This window comes from Melopsittacus undulatus, chromosome 3 (genome assembly GCF_012275295.1).
Source record: "Melopsittacus undulatus isolate bMelUnd1 chromosome 3, bMelUnd1.mat.Z, whole genome shotgun sequence".
Lineage (NCBI taxonomy): Eukaryota > Metazoa > Chordata > Aves > Psittaciformes > Psittaculidae > Melopsittacus > Melopsittacus undulatus.
Window position 1 is genome coordinate 24,683,114 of NC_047529.1, and position 15,612 is coordinate 24,698,725.

Consider the following 15,612-nt stretch of genomic DNA (forward strand, 5'->3'; position numbering starts at 1 on the left):
ATTGCTTGCTTGGCCTGCCAGATCTTTAATAATCATCTTTAGCATAGTGAAAGTTAGACTGCTGTGGCATCTGCTTGATGAGTTTTAGCCATGTTGTTCCCTCATATTTTCTGTCTCTTGTTCAATTCTCTGTAAGTTTGTCTTTTTACCATCACAGTGCAACATTAATTCTGTGTTACCCATTTTGATTGTGTCCACATAACAGTGGCTGCATGACTTCATCTTGGTAACTCTTCTAGTGGCACAAGTGGTAGCTATGGCAGTGCAGAGCTCCATGTCAGCTGTAAAACCAGGTATTTCCTTCGTGCCTTAGATGGGTTTTGCTGCTGCTTCACAGCAAATATCTCAGTCAGCTGGTTGAAAGCTAGCTTGGGGTCATCTACTAAGAGACTGGTGCTTATTGATGACATGCCTTTCAATATCATTGGGGGTCATCCTTTTCAGAAAGGTGCTGACCATTTGCTTGTCATCCAAAAACAAAAATTATAGGTTGAATTTTAAGATTTTGTGGCTAAAGCACATTTAAAAGGGATTTTTCTTATGTCTGGGACTTTTTTCCCATTGAATCCAGTGGCAGAATTTCCATCTACTCTAAAAGAGTGTAAATTAAGCAGAAGACACTGTCACGCTTTCATGTATAGCCATCCTAGTTGAGGATGATGTAATTCTGGGTAAATTCGGGTTACATAGATTATGTTTTCTAATGCATGTGAAAACAGAATGCTCATTCAAAAAAGAAGATCTCTGAAGTATTATTCTAGAAAATTTTGGCTTATTTTTTTCATATACTCCAGTACAGTAACAATGCAATACAAAATGCTATTTGATAAGTAAATATATATAAAACCTCACCATTTGCAGTATTACTGCTTAGTCTGAAATGCCCACAAAGAACTTTAATTTTTCTGTAAATCAACAATTTAATTAATGTTGCCTAGTAAACCAAGCATAGGGTTATCATTTAAAAGGTAATAATGACATTGTCAACAGTTACGTTCTTGTGACATGCCTTATACGGTGCTGTCCTACACTATAAGCAATCACTGAAGGCTTTTGTAACTTGGGTATACAACTTTACCAGTTCAGACGACTAGCATTTTCAGCCACTTAATGTTCATTTTTAATCTATGTAAATGACAATAATGTATTTTAGACTGCGAGGAATTAAATCTGTGGCACTTCTCTATCATACATGTAGTTTTAGGACTTTTTGTTTTCCTGCTAAACAGTTCTTTGGGTTTTGCAAGTGAAACTAATTGTTGACATGTAGCAACATTAAGTAGTTTTTGAACCTAAAGCACAGATATAAAGCTTATATCTAAAAACTTTCATACTTAAAGCTTATAACAGAGCTACAGCAATTTAAACCCAATCAGGGTCTTACCTAAATTTTCTATTTAGTGTATTAAATGTAAATATAAGAATTCTTAGCTTATGAATGAATGTAGGCACAAAAATGTACATACTCCTTTTACAGTCTACCATGGCTTATATGGGTCTTCTTTAGGCTTTGAATCCTAAACATTCTGTTTATGCCTTTGAAAGAAGCCAAGTGATGCCCTAAACCTCTGATCTTGTCAAGGGAGATAGATAGGCATCTCCAGAGGGAAACTCAAAATCAAACGAAATCGAGGCTCGTCCTGTCCTTTTTTCTCTCTCTGTTCTTTGCTCCAGAGTTGAGGGTTCAATATGAAAAGACACAGTAGTCTCTAAGAGAAGTCACTATCTCAGTAGGTGGATCAGTGGTAATTAGGTATTTTTTTTTTAACACGACCTCCTGTTTTACAAGCACCAATTTAATTGCAGAATACTATTTTGGAGGTTGCCTTTTCCTCTCTTCCTTTTATGCTCAATAGTTGCTAGGAATATATTTGCAAATATATTTTACAAGAATCAACACCAGAATAAATATCTGTATCTACAGCTGTAGCTGTATACTTCATGTTCTTGTAGGCCTTTTGAAGGCATTATTTCATTTCTGCCTTCTGTGTTCCCTTCATGCAGTTTCTGCACGCTGATATACACTTGTCTGTTACGTGGGGAACTGAAAGCAGCAATGCGGCTACAAGGACTGGCAGAAGGGAGCTGCTTCAAGGCTTTATGATTAAATAAAGCTGTTGCAACACGCTGCAGTTGGAAAAGGGTAAGATTCTCATTCAAAAGCAAACGATGAGCGTGACTGAGATTATCAGTTTCAAAGTGATTGTAGATTGTCTTGCTGCTTTAATGTGCTATATAAAATTATATTAAAAATACATTTTAAGTGTATGTGTTATCTTTCACATTCATCTCTCATTCATTTTTAAATAATTCCCCTAATAATGCAGATAAACCAAAATGGACTTACTTGATAAATCCAATTTTTCTTCTTTATGAAATGTATTGATTTTATGTATATACATCCCTTTTGTATGTGTCAAACCAAATAATTTATACTTCAGTCTTTTTATTAATGAGATTATTTATTAGTCTTCAGTTTCTCAGTCTCATGGAATGAAATGTAAAGAAAATGCCATTTATGTAACATCATCTCTGATGTGGTATAATGCAGTCAACTGGGAAGCACATGCAATGCCTAACTTTAGATACCTACATTTGATGATAGCTAAATTACTTGCCTGTTTCCCTGCATTGCCTCTGGTGTCAGTGAAAACACAAAGAAGCCCTGACAGGGTGATTCAGACTTGGAACCTGGCTACCAAAAGCCAAGAAAAAAATATATTGGAGTTTAGGCACCTAAATTAAGTGTCTAAAGCTAAATGGCACAAGCCCAGGTTTCCCTTCAGTAGGGCTGTTTCCCAGAGAAGCTTCTCTAGTTTCTCTTCTTAAGTTAGGCATTTGCTGAAGTGGAAATAAAAGGTTGACATTCTGGACCTGAGAAATAGAAGATTCAAGTAAATAATGGCTTAGAAATTCAAGAAGATTCAAGTAAATAATGGTTTAGAAGGATAGGAATGACAAAACTTAGAAGCATTTCAGTTTCTACAGGTGTCCTAAACATAGCATTGTGCTTTCCTCTGCCATTTTGCTCAAGGCAGAACTCTTACATGTACAAAATAATTCCTGTGAAGTCAAAATGGTCATGCAGTCTTGAGGTGTTCCAAGAGGGCTTTGTTTGCTTATTTGATCCACAAGTGATTGTTCTTTGTGAAAATGTTATATTGGTGACAAGTAAAAAATTGGAATGCAGCTATAGAAATAATGGTAAATAATAAAGGATATAAAAATAAAGGAAAATGGCATAAATTTCAGAAGGTTAGCAGATTTATTAATAATTAAATACTTAATCTTACCATCACAAATCAAAACAAACAAGATGCTACCTAATCTTTTTTTGGACACCAAATTATTTTACTCCATTTTCTTGCATTTTTGGCATAATTTTTATTGATAACGTTTCTCATACAGTTCTGTATGGTTTATAATACACTTCCATGCTGTGTCATATGAATGTACTTTCTACTAAAAAATGGTGGGGAGGGTAGATGGGGCTTTGAGCAACCCGGTCTAGTGGAAGGTGTCTCTGCCTGTGGCAGGGCAGTTGGAACTAGGTGGTCTTTAAGGTCCCTTCCAACCCAAACCATTCTATGATTCTATGATGCTATGATATGATTCTCTGATAAAAGTTGCATCAGGATTGTTCACTTGCTTATGGACAAAATGTACAAAGATCTTGGTGTACATGTAGGTAGTTATCTTTATATAATGAAACTGCACTGGGACACAATGACTTCTCATAACAGTCTTTATTTCATAAGTAATACCTGTAAATATAATTTGGTTTAAGAAAACAGCAGTGAATCAGCACTCTTTGCCCATAATTGCAAAAACAGGATTTACTGCTAAAAGTGGAGATACATCTCAGAAACTAGGCTACTGGACATAAAATAAGTTCAAACCCAACAGACAGACATACTCATCAGAGAAAAGAGATGTTAAACAAAACGTTGAAAAATTATTTCATAATTCCATTTGCAATGAAAACAAGTCTTTTTACATGTAATACTAGGTCATTTTTTTCTGTTGCCAACATCTCTGTTTGTCAAAATCATGTTGCTGCTTCTCTTCCCGAAATACATCATACAGCAGCTAGTCTGGTACCTGGTATCAGAGATGTCAGCTTAAGAAAGGCTTATCAAAAGCAAAGCAGTTACACAGTGTTTCCTTTTGCAAAAACACCTCCTTTTCTAATAGTTTCAAGTTTAGGAGCATGCAGAGCTGGAGTGTACATTTGGATCAGGGTACTTAAAGGATACTTAACAGGCACTGATGAGCTTCTTAGGCATGAATTTGTCATTATTAAGTAATTTATATCTGTGGGTTTTTTAACTTCCCATTACAATGATTTCCATAGTCAACCGGGCTTTAGATACATGAAAAAATACTGACCCATAGTATTAATACAGACCCCATGTTTCATATTCAGTGGTGAAAAAGGTAGTGCTGCACTGAAAACAAGCTGTGCAGTACCAGCATAGTAATTTGAAGTAAGTTTGAAGATACGAGTTTATAAATATTAAAAGACATAATATAAAAATATGAAAAATATTAATACCGAAATGACTGTTCAGATTTTCATTCTTTTCTATCTGATAAAAATGAAAAAGAAAGCAAGCAACCACTTTCTAAGCTTGTAAACAAGTATATCCTACCACCATGTGTGCTTGCTGCAGAATTCAAGAGCCATCCCCAAAGTCAGACCTCAGGGAGCACCTGGGGTATTCGTGTGCTAACAGATTAATATATTCGATGAGTAATATGAAAAGAACCTGCCTCCAAAAACTTCTAAGAGCTTGAAAACCATTTACCTGTGAGAACCACCCTAGGTGATTTAGCTCTACGTGAGATACTATTCTGAATTGTTTCTTCTTCCCTGACCCTTCCTGCATAACTTCCACCACCCTAACCTGTGGTTAACCCTTATTGTTAAATTTCCCTCAATTCTGTTTTCTCTCTTAGGGTCCTGTGATCATGCTGCATCACTCTTCATTCCTTCAGCCCTGGAATCTACCATGCTGTCTGCTGCATCTAACAGCCTTTTACCTGGGGCACAAGCCCTCTTCCAGAATGCCTGGCTGCTCCCAGAGGAAGGATTTACCAAAATAGAGGGTAGCTGTGTGCATATATTTTAAAGTTGAAATGTGGCTTATTATCTTCTATAGGAGAAAGGGAACTTTAATATTTTTAGTTGCTCTTCTGATTTATTTATCATGGGTAGCAAAGTAAGCCAACCAAAAAGGGGAACAGTCTCATGTTGCTGTCATAAACATTCTGTAGCAAGCCAGAATACTTCAAACAAACGCAGCAGATCCTTTGCAATACTGTTGTCTCAAATAAGCGTTATCAACTTTTCTAGCTATTATTCTGTGGTTGCTTGATATATATGTGTATCTAGAGATGAATGAAAAATAATTAATGCATTATTCCATACTCCTGTTAGCTTATCCAAATTAGATATTATATAGCAATGACAACTGTTTGCTATCTGTATAAAAACGTTTTTCAACTTCAACATAGATTTCTATTTAATTTTTAAGAATTTGGTAGTTTATTTCATGTTATACAGTACTGTACACTGTATCATTAATCTTCCTTTAATTTTCATATTCTTTACTGATCATGGTTTTTGTACCCATGTTCTAAATGATGTCTGAATTGCTGGTCAGCACAATTCAAATCATTCCGTGGTGCTGTTTCATTCAATAATGAGACGATCAGTGGAGGTGAACCAAAAATCATGGTGTAAGTTTAATTTAAAATCAGCTCACTGTGAAAAAAGCATAGCCCCTAGCTCATTATTACATGACTGCAGGCTGCTGCTAACTTAGTAGTATGTTGTAACACTGTACAACAGCACGAAGAGTAAAGAAATGAAAGCAATATGGAGTTGGATGAGTTTTAATAAAACCAGAGACTAATAGAGGCCTTAGATATTTTAACTTACCATTATTTTTAATCTCCTTTAATCAGATTTAACAAGGTCTGGAGAGATGCTGAATATATCTTACTTCATTTAATGACAGAATTGTAGAATGCTTGGGGTTGGAAGGGACTGTAAAGATCACCCAGTTCCAACCTCGTGCCATGGGCCTGGTCACATTCCACTAGACCAGGTTGCTCAAAGCCCTGTCCAGCCTGGCCTTGAACACCGCCAGGGATGGCACAGCCACAGCTTCTCTGGGCAACCTGTGCCAGTGTCTCACTAACCCCATAGTGAAGAATTTCTTCCTGATATCTAATCTAAGTCTAGCCTCTTTCATCTTAAAGCCATTCCCCCATGTCCTATCACTGCATGTCCTTGTGAAAAGTGCCTCTCCAGCTTTCCTGTAGTCCCCTTTAGGTACTGGAAGCTGCTCTAAGGTCTCCCAGGAGCCTTCTCTTCCCCAGGTTGAGTAAGCCCAACTCTCTCAGTCTGTCTTCCCAGTAGAGGTGCTCCTGCCCTCTGATCATCTTTGTGACCTCCACTGGAGTCGCTCCAACATGTTAATGTCCCTATTGTGCTGGGGACCCCAGAGCTGAAGGAAGTACTCCAGGTAGGGTCTCAGAGAAGCAGAGGAGCAGGATCACCTCCTTTGACCTGCTGCTCATAATTCTTTTGATGCAGCATAGTGCACAGTTGGCTTTCTGGGCAGTGAGTATACACTGCCAGGTCATGCTGATCTCCCATCCTTCTCTTCAGGGCTGCTCTCAAATCGTTCTCTACTCAGCCTGTATTTGTGCTTGGATTGCCGCAATTCACATTCAGGGTTGTGAACTTGCCAAGCACAGAGGTGAGACTAACTGGACGTAGCTCCCTAGATACTCCTTTTTCCTTCCTTTAAAAATGGGCATTATATTTCCCCTTTTCTAGTCAGTGAGAACTCCACTGGGCTGCCACAACTTCTCAAAAATAATGCCACTTCATCTGCAAGTTCTCTCTGCCAGTTCTCTCAGGACCCATGCATGAATCTCATCAGGTCCCATGGACCTGTGCACCTTTAGGTTCCTTAGACCCAAAGTCCTCTATAATACACGTTATCCATTGCCTCTGGGGAATTAAAAAAAAAACAAAACCAATTTTATAAGGACAATGCTTTATTCTGAAGGCTGTTTTAAGTCAAAAGAGATAATATCTTCTCAGCTGAAAAATTTGTGTGCACAAATAATTTTCAAATAAGTAAACAAGAACTGGGTGTGTCTATGAATACAGAAAGCCTATTTAGACCTGTTCCCTTTCATTTACTGTACTTTGGCATATATAGACAAAGTTTCATCACATGCTGTAAACATATACTAGTATGTGTATGTGCTTTTGTGATGTATATAGGTAAGACAGATATTTCTTTACATTTATTCAGTACCTTAACTATGAGGTTTCCCAAAGCCAATTACAACATACAATTCCTGTGCTCTTAACTACTTGTTTTATGAATGGAGGAGACAAAGGAGGGATGTAGTCCATTATTACTTTTGCCATGAAGAGCTGTCCGCTAATAAATGCAGAGCATATTCTGCTTTCTCATTTCTGAGTGGAGCAATTCTGCAGGCATAGAAACTCAAGAGGAAGCCCAGACAGCTCAGACTAAATATCTGTTGCAAGGATCAGTCTCAGTGAAGATGTTTCTCCCTGTGATCTCACTGAACTTGCCTAGTGGAAAAGTGGCAGCTTAACTAGTGGTTAAGAGTCAATAAAAGGATAGTGTTGGTCAAAAGGCATGTTTGTGTTTCTTAATGCTATTCCAGACAGAGACTCCTGGACAAGCTTACTTGAGATAGTAAGAGCTAATGCATCCCTGAGTCCAGATTTATTTACCCCCAGGTCCAACTGCTTCCTATACACAAAGTTCATGACCTTGCATGCTGCAATCCAGTTCATTACACAATCTTTTCTTGCTTTATTTTCTCTCCAGGCTTTTTAGAAGCAATATTTCACTAACTTCTCAAATGATTAGCATGTAAATGCAAACACATGGGCTAAGATTCACTTAATCAAATTTAGATGTTGGAGTAGCCCTCTGCATTTGAGTTAGTAGCACTGTGTTGCCAGTATAGTCAGTTGAAACAGACATTTTTAATCGTTTAGCTCTTCCTAAACATCTAAAATAAAATAAAATAATATTTAATGTCAGCCCAGAAGTTCTTGTTTTCCCTGCTGTCTATAAAGGGAACTTTAAGTGGTTAGCTCAGATGCAGATGTCCTAAATTAGGTTACATGAAAAGCACCCTGTAGTTTTCAGACTGATAAGAAATATCGCTAATTGTGAAAGTGGCAGTCCTGGTGCTCAAATCCATGGGACCTACATTGCTGACCCAGTTGCTTCACTGTTGAATTTGCATTAATTTAGATTTTATTTCCTTTTCTGCACATAATGTGTTTTAGAAAACATCGGGAGATTCAGTCCATGTGCCATCATTTGACTCTAACAGTCTGTTAATCAGTACTCTGGTTTTAATCTTATCTTTTAGATAAGCTTGGTAAGAAATGGGTAATAGGTTAATTGAAGGTTTACCTCTTGGACCTGCAGCATGTTGATCTTTCAGGGAGGGAAATAATTCTACCTAATCTAATCATTATTATAAAAAAGTCAAATAATTTTACCGTCTCTCTATATTTGGGGAGATACCACTGCATGGCAACACCTCTTTTCTGTTTTAGAGACTTAACATCAATCACCATCTAGATGAGTGTCTCCCATGCTGGATATTCAACTTTTAAATTACAGAAGTGAAGTGATAATTAGCTACACCCTGAAGGGGCAAAGAGTTAGGCTTCATTTGTTTATCACTGGATGATCTCTTTCAGGCACAATATCCTAAGAAAGCAGTGGTTTAGGTTTCAATGTCATACTGTGTTCTAGATTCCTTGCCTTTGTAAAACAACTAGTAATTCATGATCCTTCATTCTGATGCCATTTCAAACTAATGATAGACTAGTAAGTGTTTTGTCCCACTTAATTTGATGTGAACAGTTGCATAACTGAGACTGTTATTTCTCTTAAGAAATTTATGTTATGGTCTATGTGTGTTGTTTCAATGTTTGTTAGTGTATACGTAATTTGTGTGTGTATATGCAACTGCACACACACATGAAAATGTTAAACCTACATTATTTACTGCCCAGTCTCATGTATTAAATGATTTATTGTCTTTACAAAATTAGTTTATAAAATTTTTAGGCTGTTACTTACTTGCTTCTTAGTTTGCTTTTTTAGGCAGTTGGGTGGTTTGATATTTTTTTAGCCTTTCTGTGGCTTGGTCTGTTTTACGAATTTGTTGATGTTTAACAGGACATCAGAGCTATTTCATAGATGTTTAATCAACTTGCTTTGCTTATCTTGAGTCTATTCTAAATTTCTGGCCGTAGTTGAAATGGGAGTGAATGTAGGAATTTTCTAAAGACCTACATAACTGTCATTTTTAATGTATACTTGTATCTACACATAAGAATGCATTTTATATAACATTGTGTAAATGTACGTAACTGTCATACACACAATAATTTTATCCAAGTATAAAAATGCATATATATATATTTAATTGGTGTATTTTTTATATGAGAATGATGCAATCAATTTAGAAGTTACTTTGTATAAAGAAATGCCTGCAGTCTTTCTTGTGTCATATGTCGGTAGTTGACCATGTTTGAGACTGGGCCAAGCAGGAGCTGGAAGCTATCTAATTTTTCAGTGTTCACCATGAACCTCAAGAAAAAGTTCCATGTTCTTAAAGAAGTTTTTTCCCCTAATGCTTTTATGGAACATAAATTCCTGATTCATATGCTTGAAAAAAGAACATTAAGATCTTCCTGAATTTATGGACCCTATAGACCTTGTTCAGTTTCTTTTTCATAGCCATAATTTCCCCCCTTTTTTTTTCTCCTAAGGGTCTCTTAAGGAAAACCTTTAAAAGGGAGATTTGATAAAAATGATTAACTGATCTTTATTCCTACCATGAATATTACTGAAATTCCATCTCTTTCAAACTAGCAACACCTGAATATATTAAAATAGATTAGAAAGAATAATTGCTGAATTCAAAAGCAAACTGCTTATTAAATCAACATAGTCTAGCAGTTGTTTTAGCAAGCAGTCAGTGTGGAAACCACTTACCAGTTGCTAGGATGTCTCATTTATAGTGTTGACCTTCAGCTATATCAAATCACTACATGCTGTGCAACAGTGGAGAGGAATAGCCTGCCTACCTGTATGCTATGCCTGATTCCTGGGGCTTGCTGAAGACAGATACAATGCTCTTGCTATTTACAGCACTGTCAGGAAAACTTGAAATCACAGGAAATTATACTCCCATCCAGCCCACTCAACGGGCAGAACTGAGGCCTGATGAATGTATGTTTTATATTTGTGTCTGCCTACTTTAGGTACTTTTCCTTTCTTCAAGCGTTTTCCTGTGTCTGTGAAGAAGATTTTTGTAAAGAAATATATGCATATAAATTAACACTGTAGCTACACTGTAACTTAATGTCAGAAACCATCTTATATATAAAACTACTCAAAGAGCCACTATTTTTTTTTTCAAGAAAATGAGAAAATGGCCAGTGATTGTTATCATAACAGCCTATGGACTGTTGCAGCTTTAAAGAAATAAAAAGGAAGAATTCCATATTGCTCCTATGTTGTAGAACCACTGCCTAACAACATCATTCTGTGCTGTGCCCTTCCTAAAAATAAGAATAGATATTATTTATTTTTACTGTATTTATTTTTGCCAAGTAGAGGATTGCTCATATTAATGGTCTTACAACATTTTTTATCATCACCCCCATTCTTTAACATACCACATTGTTTTTCCTACACTTCACAGTCTTACATGCTAACAAATTAATATATGCATCTCAATTTACAGTATTTTATATATCTTGTAACTACAGAATCTCATTCAGACTAATAACATTAAAAGATAGTAAGAGGAAAGTGCCATCATTTATATTTAAAATTAACTTGGATAAAACATTTTAGGTTTACTTGGTTTCACCTTAAAAATACTGCACAAGATATCCCAAGTATTATTATTGAATACTGCAAAATCAACAGATAATTGTGAATTGTGCTTCCGCAGTGAAAAATATTTGAATTTTGAATCTGAGCCATTTAGAGTATTTAATCCTTATAGCCTACAGTTTCCTCAAATACTAGCAAGAGTATTCCTGCATTTGTAATTCTCCGAGTTTCAGCTTTGTCAACTTTGTTTACATCATTGATCTTTTAGTCATAATTTTAAATATAGTCAATTTATTCACAATAAGTCATAATCAGCTCCCAATGGTTCTATATTAAATGCATGAAAAGACAGTCTCTAACAGCTCAGTTATACAAACTATGCCAGAAAAAGTGAAGTTCAGTACATTAAATTAGGATGTTACGAGCTGTTCTGATCTAGCTGTACTAGATATGCCTCATCTAGATTTCCTAGATATAACTTTGTCAGATGTTTTGCAGCCTAGAATCAAAGAAACATAAGAATTTCAGTTTCCAAAATAGAAGGCTTCTACAGATGTGATACATACATTATAAAAAAGTTTTCACTTTTTTGATGATAGTAAATCATATTTTGGAGTGATAGCTAAGAGCTAGGATAAGAGTTTTTCCTGTAGTTCAGAAGCTTAATCTTTCCCAGTGTTTGAGAAAACAGGAACAGCTTTCACCCACATTATTTATATTAACAGCCATGACATCTGGAGACTTTACAAAATTAACAGAGAACACATAAGTTGCCCACATGCTCGGTGACACACTTCAGCTACTTATTATTAGTTCTATGTGCCTGCCAAAAGTGAACCCCCAACAAATAGATTTTGACACTTGACTAAACAATTGTAGTTTATGCCCACATTTCATGCCTACAAATAATACTATTTATTAGATCAGGATGGTGGGGGAGAATAAAAAAGAAAAAATAACGCATCTATCAATTATAATGTGCTAATTCCCAGTGCTTACAGTGTAAGCAATACATTTTATTTCTTGATATGTAAATCTTGCTTCATGGTTGCCCAATTTGTGGCAATCATACTAAATTAAAGAATCAGAAGATATTTATTATGGCTCATATATATGAACAGAGGAACGTGTGTCTGGAAGAGAGCTTTAGTCATGGACTGCATATTTGAATAATTGGGAGTAGATATTTTGCTAACAAATATAATGTCTTCAGTTGCAATGCCATTACAGGTAACAGTTTCTGATGCCCAAATAAGACATTTTAGTTTTAAAAAACTTATGGGATGTAACTGCCCTGGAATAATGTCTTCTTCAAATTCCAGCCAGTTGCTCTGATAATCAAAACATAATCATTAGAACAAAACTCACCATTATGCTGCTCTGCCTCCTGAAAGATCAACATACCTTCTTTTTTTGTCACTGGACAGGTATACATTTTGGAATTAGTTCAAACAGGAATAATAAAAATGAAAGGAAGAACTCATTCAAAAATCTTTAACAGATTTAAAGAGGATATTCATCCATGGAGTTTTTAGGGCCAGTTATTTATTATTTCAATAATATTTAGATTTCATTATTTGTCATTAGTAGCACATTTCAGAATCCAGTATCTTCTTGAAAATGTAAAAATACAGCATATTTTTAAAGCATTAATAATAATCTGAAATATACACCTAATCAAAGAATGGGAAAATGGGCGTACTGGATCAGATGTGTATGTCTGATGTATTTACAGATGGGCACAGTATGTTGTCTCCAACAGTGGCCAGTATTTGATGCTTAGAGAAAGAGTATCAGAAACACCGCAAATGTTCAATAGTCATTCACTTGGTACTCTCTGGTTTCTGACAACAACATTTTGCAGTTTTTTGGTTCTTAGTTTGCAATCAAGTCATTGTGCTTAGTAGGATGTGAAGGTAGCCTTCCTGAATCTTATCTTAGTCTTGAAGTTTTTGAGCCTCATCAGTACATGCTACCATGAATTGCACAATTTAATTATACATGAAAAAGACTATATTTTGTTTGTGCTATGCTTCTGGAGCATTCATTTTAGTGATACACCTCAATTCTTGTCCTGTTAGGAGTTTCTTATATCCAATTTGACACATCTGAAAATTATCTGGAAAAGGGAATGCATAGCACAGTGACAAACTTTACCAATGGTACTGACTTATTTAGAGTAGTAAAAATGAGAACCACAGCTGAAGAACTGTAGAAGGACCTTATGAGATGGGGCAATAAACTGGCAGTTGAAATTCAATTTGCAGTAACATAAACTGCTGCAGAGGGGAAAAAATATAGTCCTAGCTTCACATTTAAAATGATGGTCTCTGAAATGACTGTTATTGCAGAGAAGACAGCTCTTCAAGATATGATAGATGGTTCAGTGAAAATATGAGTGATCAGCAGAAGTCAAAAAAACAAGCTGAATGTTAAAATTATTAGGAAATAAATAAAAAATAAGCCAAAGAATATTAATACATTGCTGCATAAATACATTGCTGCATAAATATGTGAACCAACTTGACCACTATATGCACTCTTGATCCTTTATCTTATGGAGGATATGGTGGAATTAAAAAAGGCTCCGAGAAGGGCACCAAGGATGATCAGAGGTATGGAGTTGCTTCTGTTGTGAGGTCAACCAAATAAGACTCTTCAGCCTGGAAAACAGATGCCTGATCAAGCTGTGACAGAGGTCTGAGAAACATGAATAGCATGGCAGGGATTGAGTGTTTTCACTGTGTTTTTTAATACAGGAAAGGGAGGCATCAAAACAGAGTACTGGTTCCAAATAAATAAAGAGAGACTTAAAATTAGTGAAGTTAAACTGAAATCTTTTGATCCTAAATTTTGTGGGTGCTAAAAGTTTATGTGGAATTAAAGGGAGACTGGAATGAAATCTAGTGAATATAGAAATCCATGGAAATACTGAATACCTAGACAGTAACCAAACAAGAAATTGTTGTAGACTGAGACTTAGGAAATGCACATGTTTTATCCCATTCTTATTGCCTGAGCTTTCCAGTGCTCTCAGATAGGACACTGGACTGAAGTGACCTGAATATGAACCAGTATGGCCACTCTGAAGTTTTTAGGAATAGTCCTTTTCTTTTCCCCTGTTTTATGCCACCATTGACTTTATAGACTCATATCTCATTCCCACAAATCATCCCTTTTCTTTAGTTAAAAGTCTCAGTATGTTTGAGGTTTTTCTCATATGAAAGCTTTCACAATGATCATGTTTTTTCTAAGTTTTCCAGTTCCGTTCTATCTTTTTGTTTGATTGGTTTGTTTGGGTTTTTTTCATTTGTTTTCAGATGGAACAAACAGAGTATCATTCACTATTAAAGATTTGGACATACTGTGGATTATAGAAATACAGTATCAGTAGTGTTTTCCCAATAATTACTGTTTTCAGAGACTGTCTGCAGATTCCACTATATCTTTTTTTCTGAGTAGTAATAGCTAGTAAAGGCACACTAAATATGCATATACAGTTAGGGTTATTTTTCTTCTACATATTAGCTTTCATTTGTCAATAATAAAATTTATCTATAGTTTTACTATGCTGTCATTCAGTATTTCAGGGTGATTCTGGGATTCTCCACAATCAGCTATAATCTTTAGTACCTCCAATAACTGTGATCTGTCTTACATAGTTTTCCAGGTAATTTATGGGTATGTCAAGCAGCATAGATCCCACAGGTCTTTCAGAAATAAAAGAGAACAAATAAAACTTTTGCCAGGCCCATTGTTTTGTTTTCACATGAAGTTTGATGGCCATAGGTAAACTAAATACACTCAAAGTGCACTTCGGTAGTTAATTTTCCACTTCAAAAAGCACTTTCATCTTGCGCACTGAATTTTCATCTGTTCTTGCCAATGAAAGACACTAAAATCCGTTAGAATCTGGATAATTTTAAGCAACTAGATGGGAAGTTGCGGAACAAGACTAGAATTCGCCTGAAAAAAGAACTAGAAGAGTTTGTTATTTTCCTGCTTCTGATACATCCCCAAACTGTAATGAAATGATTCATCATACACTTTACCAAATATTTCTGTGTGAAAGTTCAGGAAGCAAAATCAGTAATCTGCATTGATTGTATTGCCTTAAGGTACAAGGCTACCTATTTTGTTGTCCTTTTGCTTATACTGGAAAACTATCTTGTGAAACTCTGCAGTTGTCCCATGGATGTTTCACACAGAATGTGTGTGCAGCTCACACTTAGCTTTTACACTGTGGACTTCTTAACTTAAGCAGTACCTCTTGTGAGTTTCTGCAATAATTTGTCACCTCTTAAATGGCTTAATTTGACTGAGAAGTTGCCTGAGCAGCCAACTGCAACTTCTACACTATACCTGGTTAGTAATGGCAGAAGGGGTGCTGTGTTTGTTATTAACAAGGTTTATTTCCAAGGACATTAAAATCTACTGATAAGCAGATATGGTGAACACTTAGCTTTACTATGTGACTCTGAAATGTAACCTCTTCACTATAAACACTATTCAAGAGTAAAGCAGAATGTGTAAATATTTTGTAACTTCATGATGTGTTTAAAGAAGAAGACGTGTTTATTTAAATGTAATCTGTTATTCTTAACCAGCTTTTTATCAGAAATAGATATGACTGTAAGACTGAGTGAATTACTATGCATGTTAGTCATGTATTACA

At 35.7% G+C, this 15,612-nt stretch overlaps 1 protein-coding gene across 1 annotated transcript in view; it reads left to right on the forward strand.

Annotated features, from left to right (window-relative positions):
- Positions 1 to 15,612, forward strand: part of RAD51AP2 (RAD51 associated protein 2) — a 34,242-nt gene that overhangs the window by 1,421 nt on the left and 17,209 nt on the right. Inside the window, 2 exon segments of the mRNA XM_034060416.1 lie at positions 4,960 to 5,109; positions 5,667 to 5,742. Of these exon segments, the coding sequence (XP_033916307.1) occupies positions 4,960 to 5,109; positions 5,667 to 5,742 (226 nt within the window).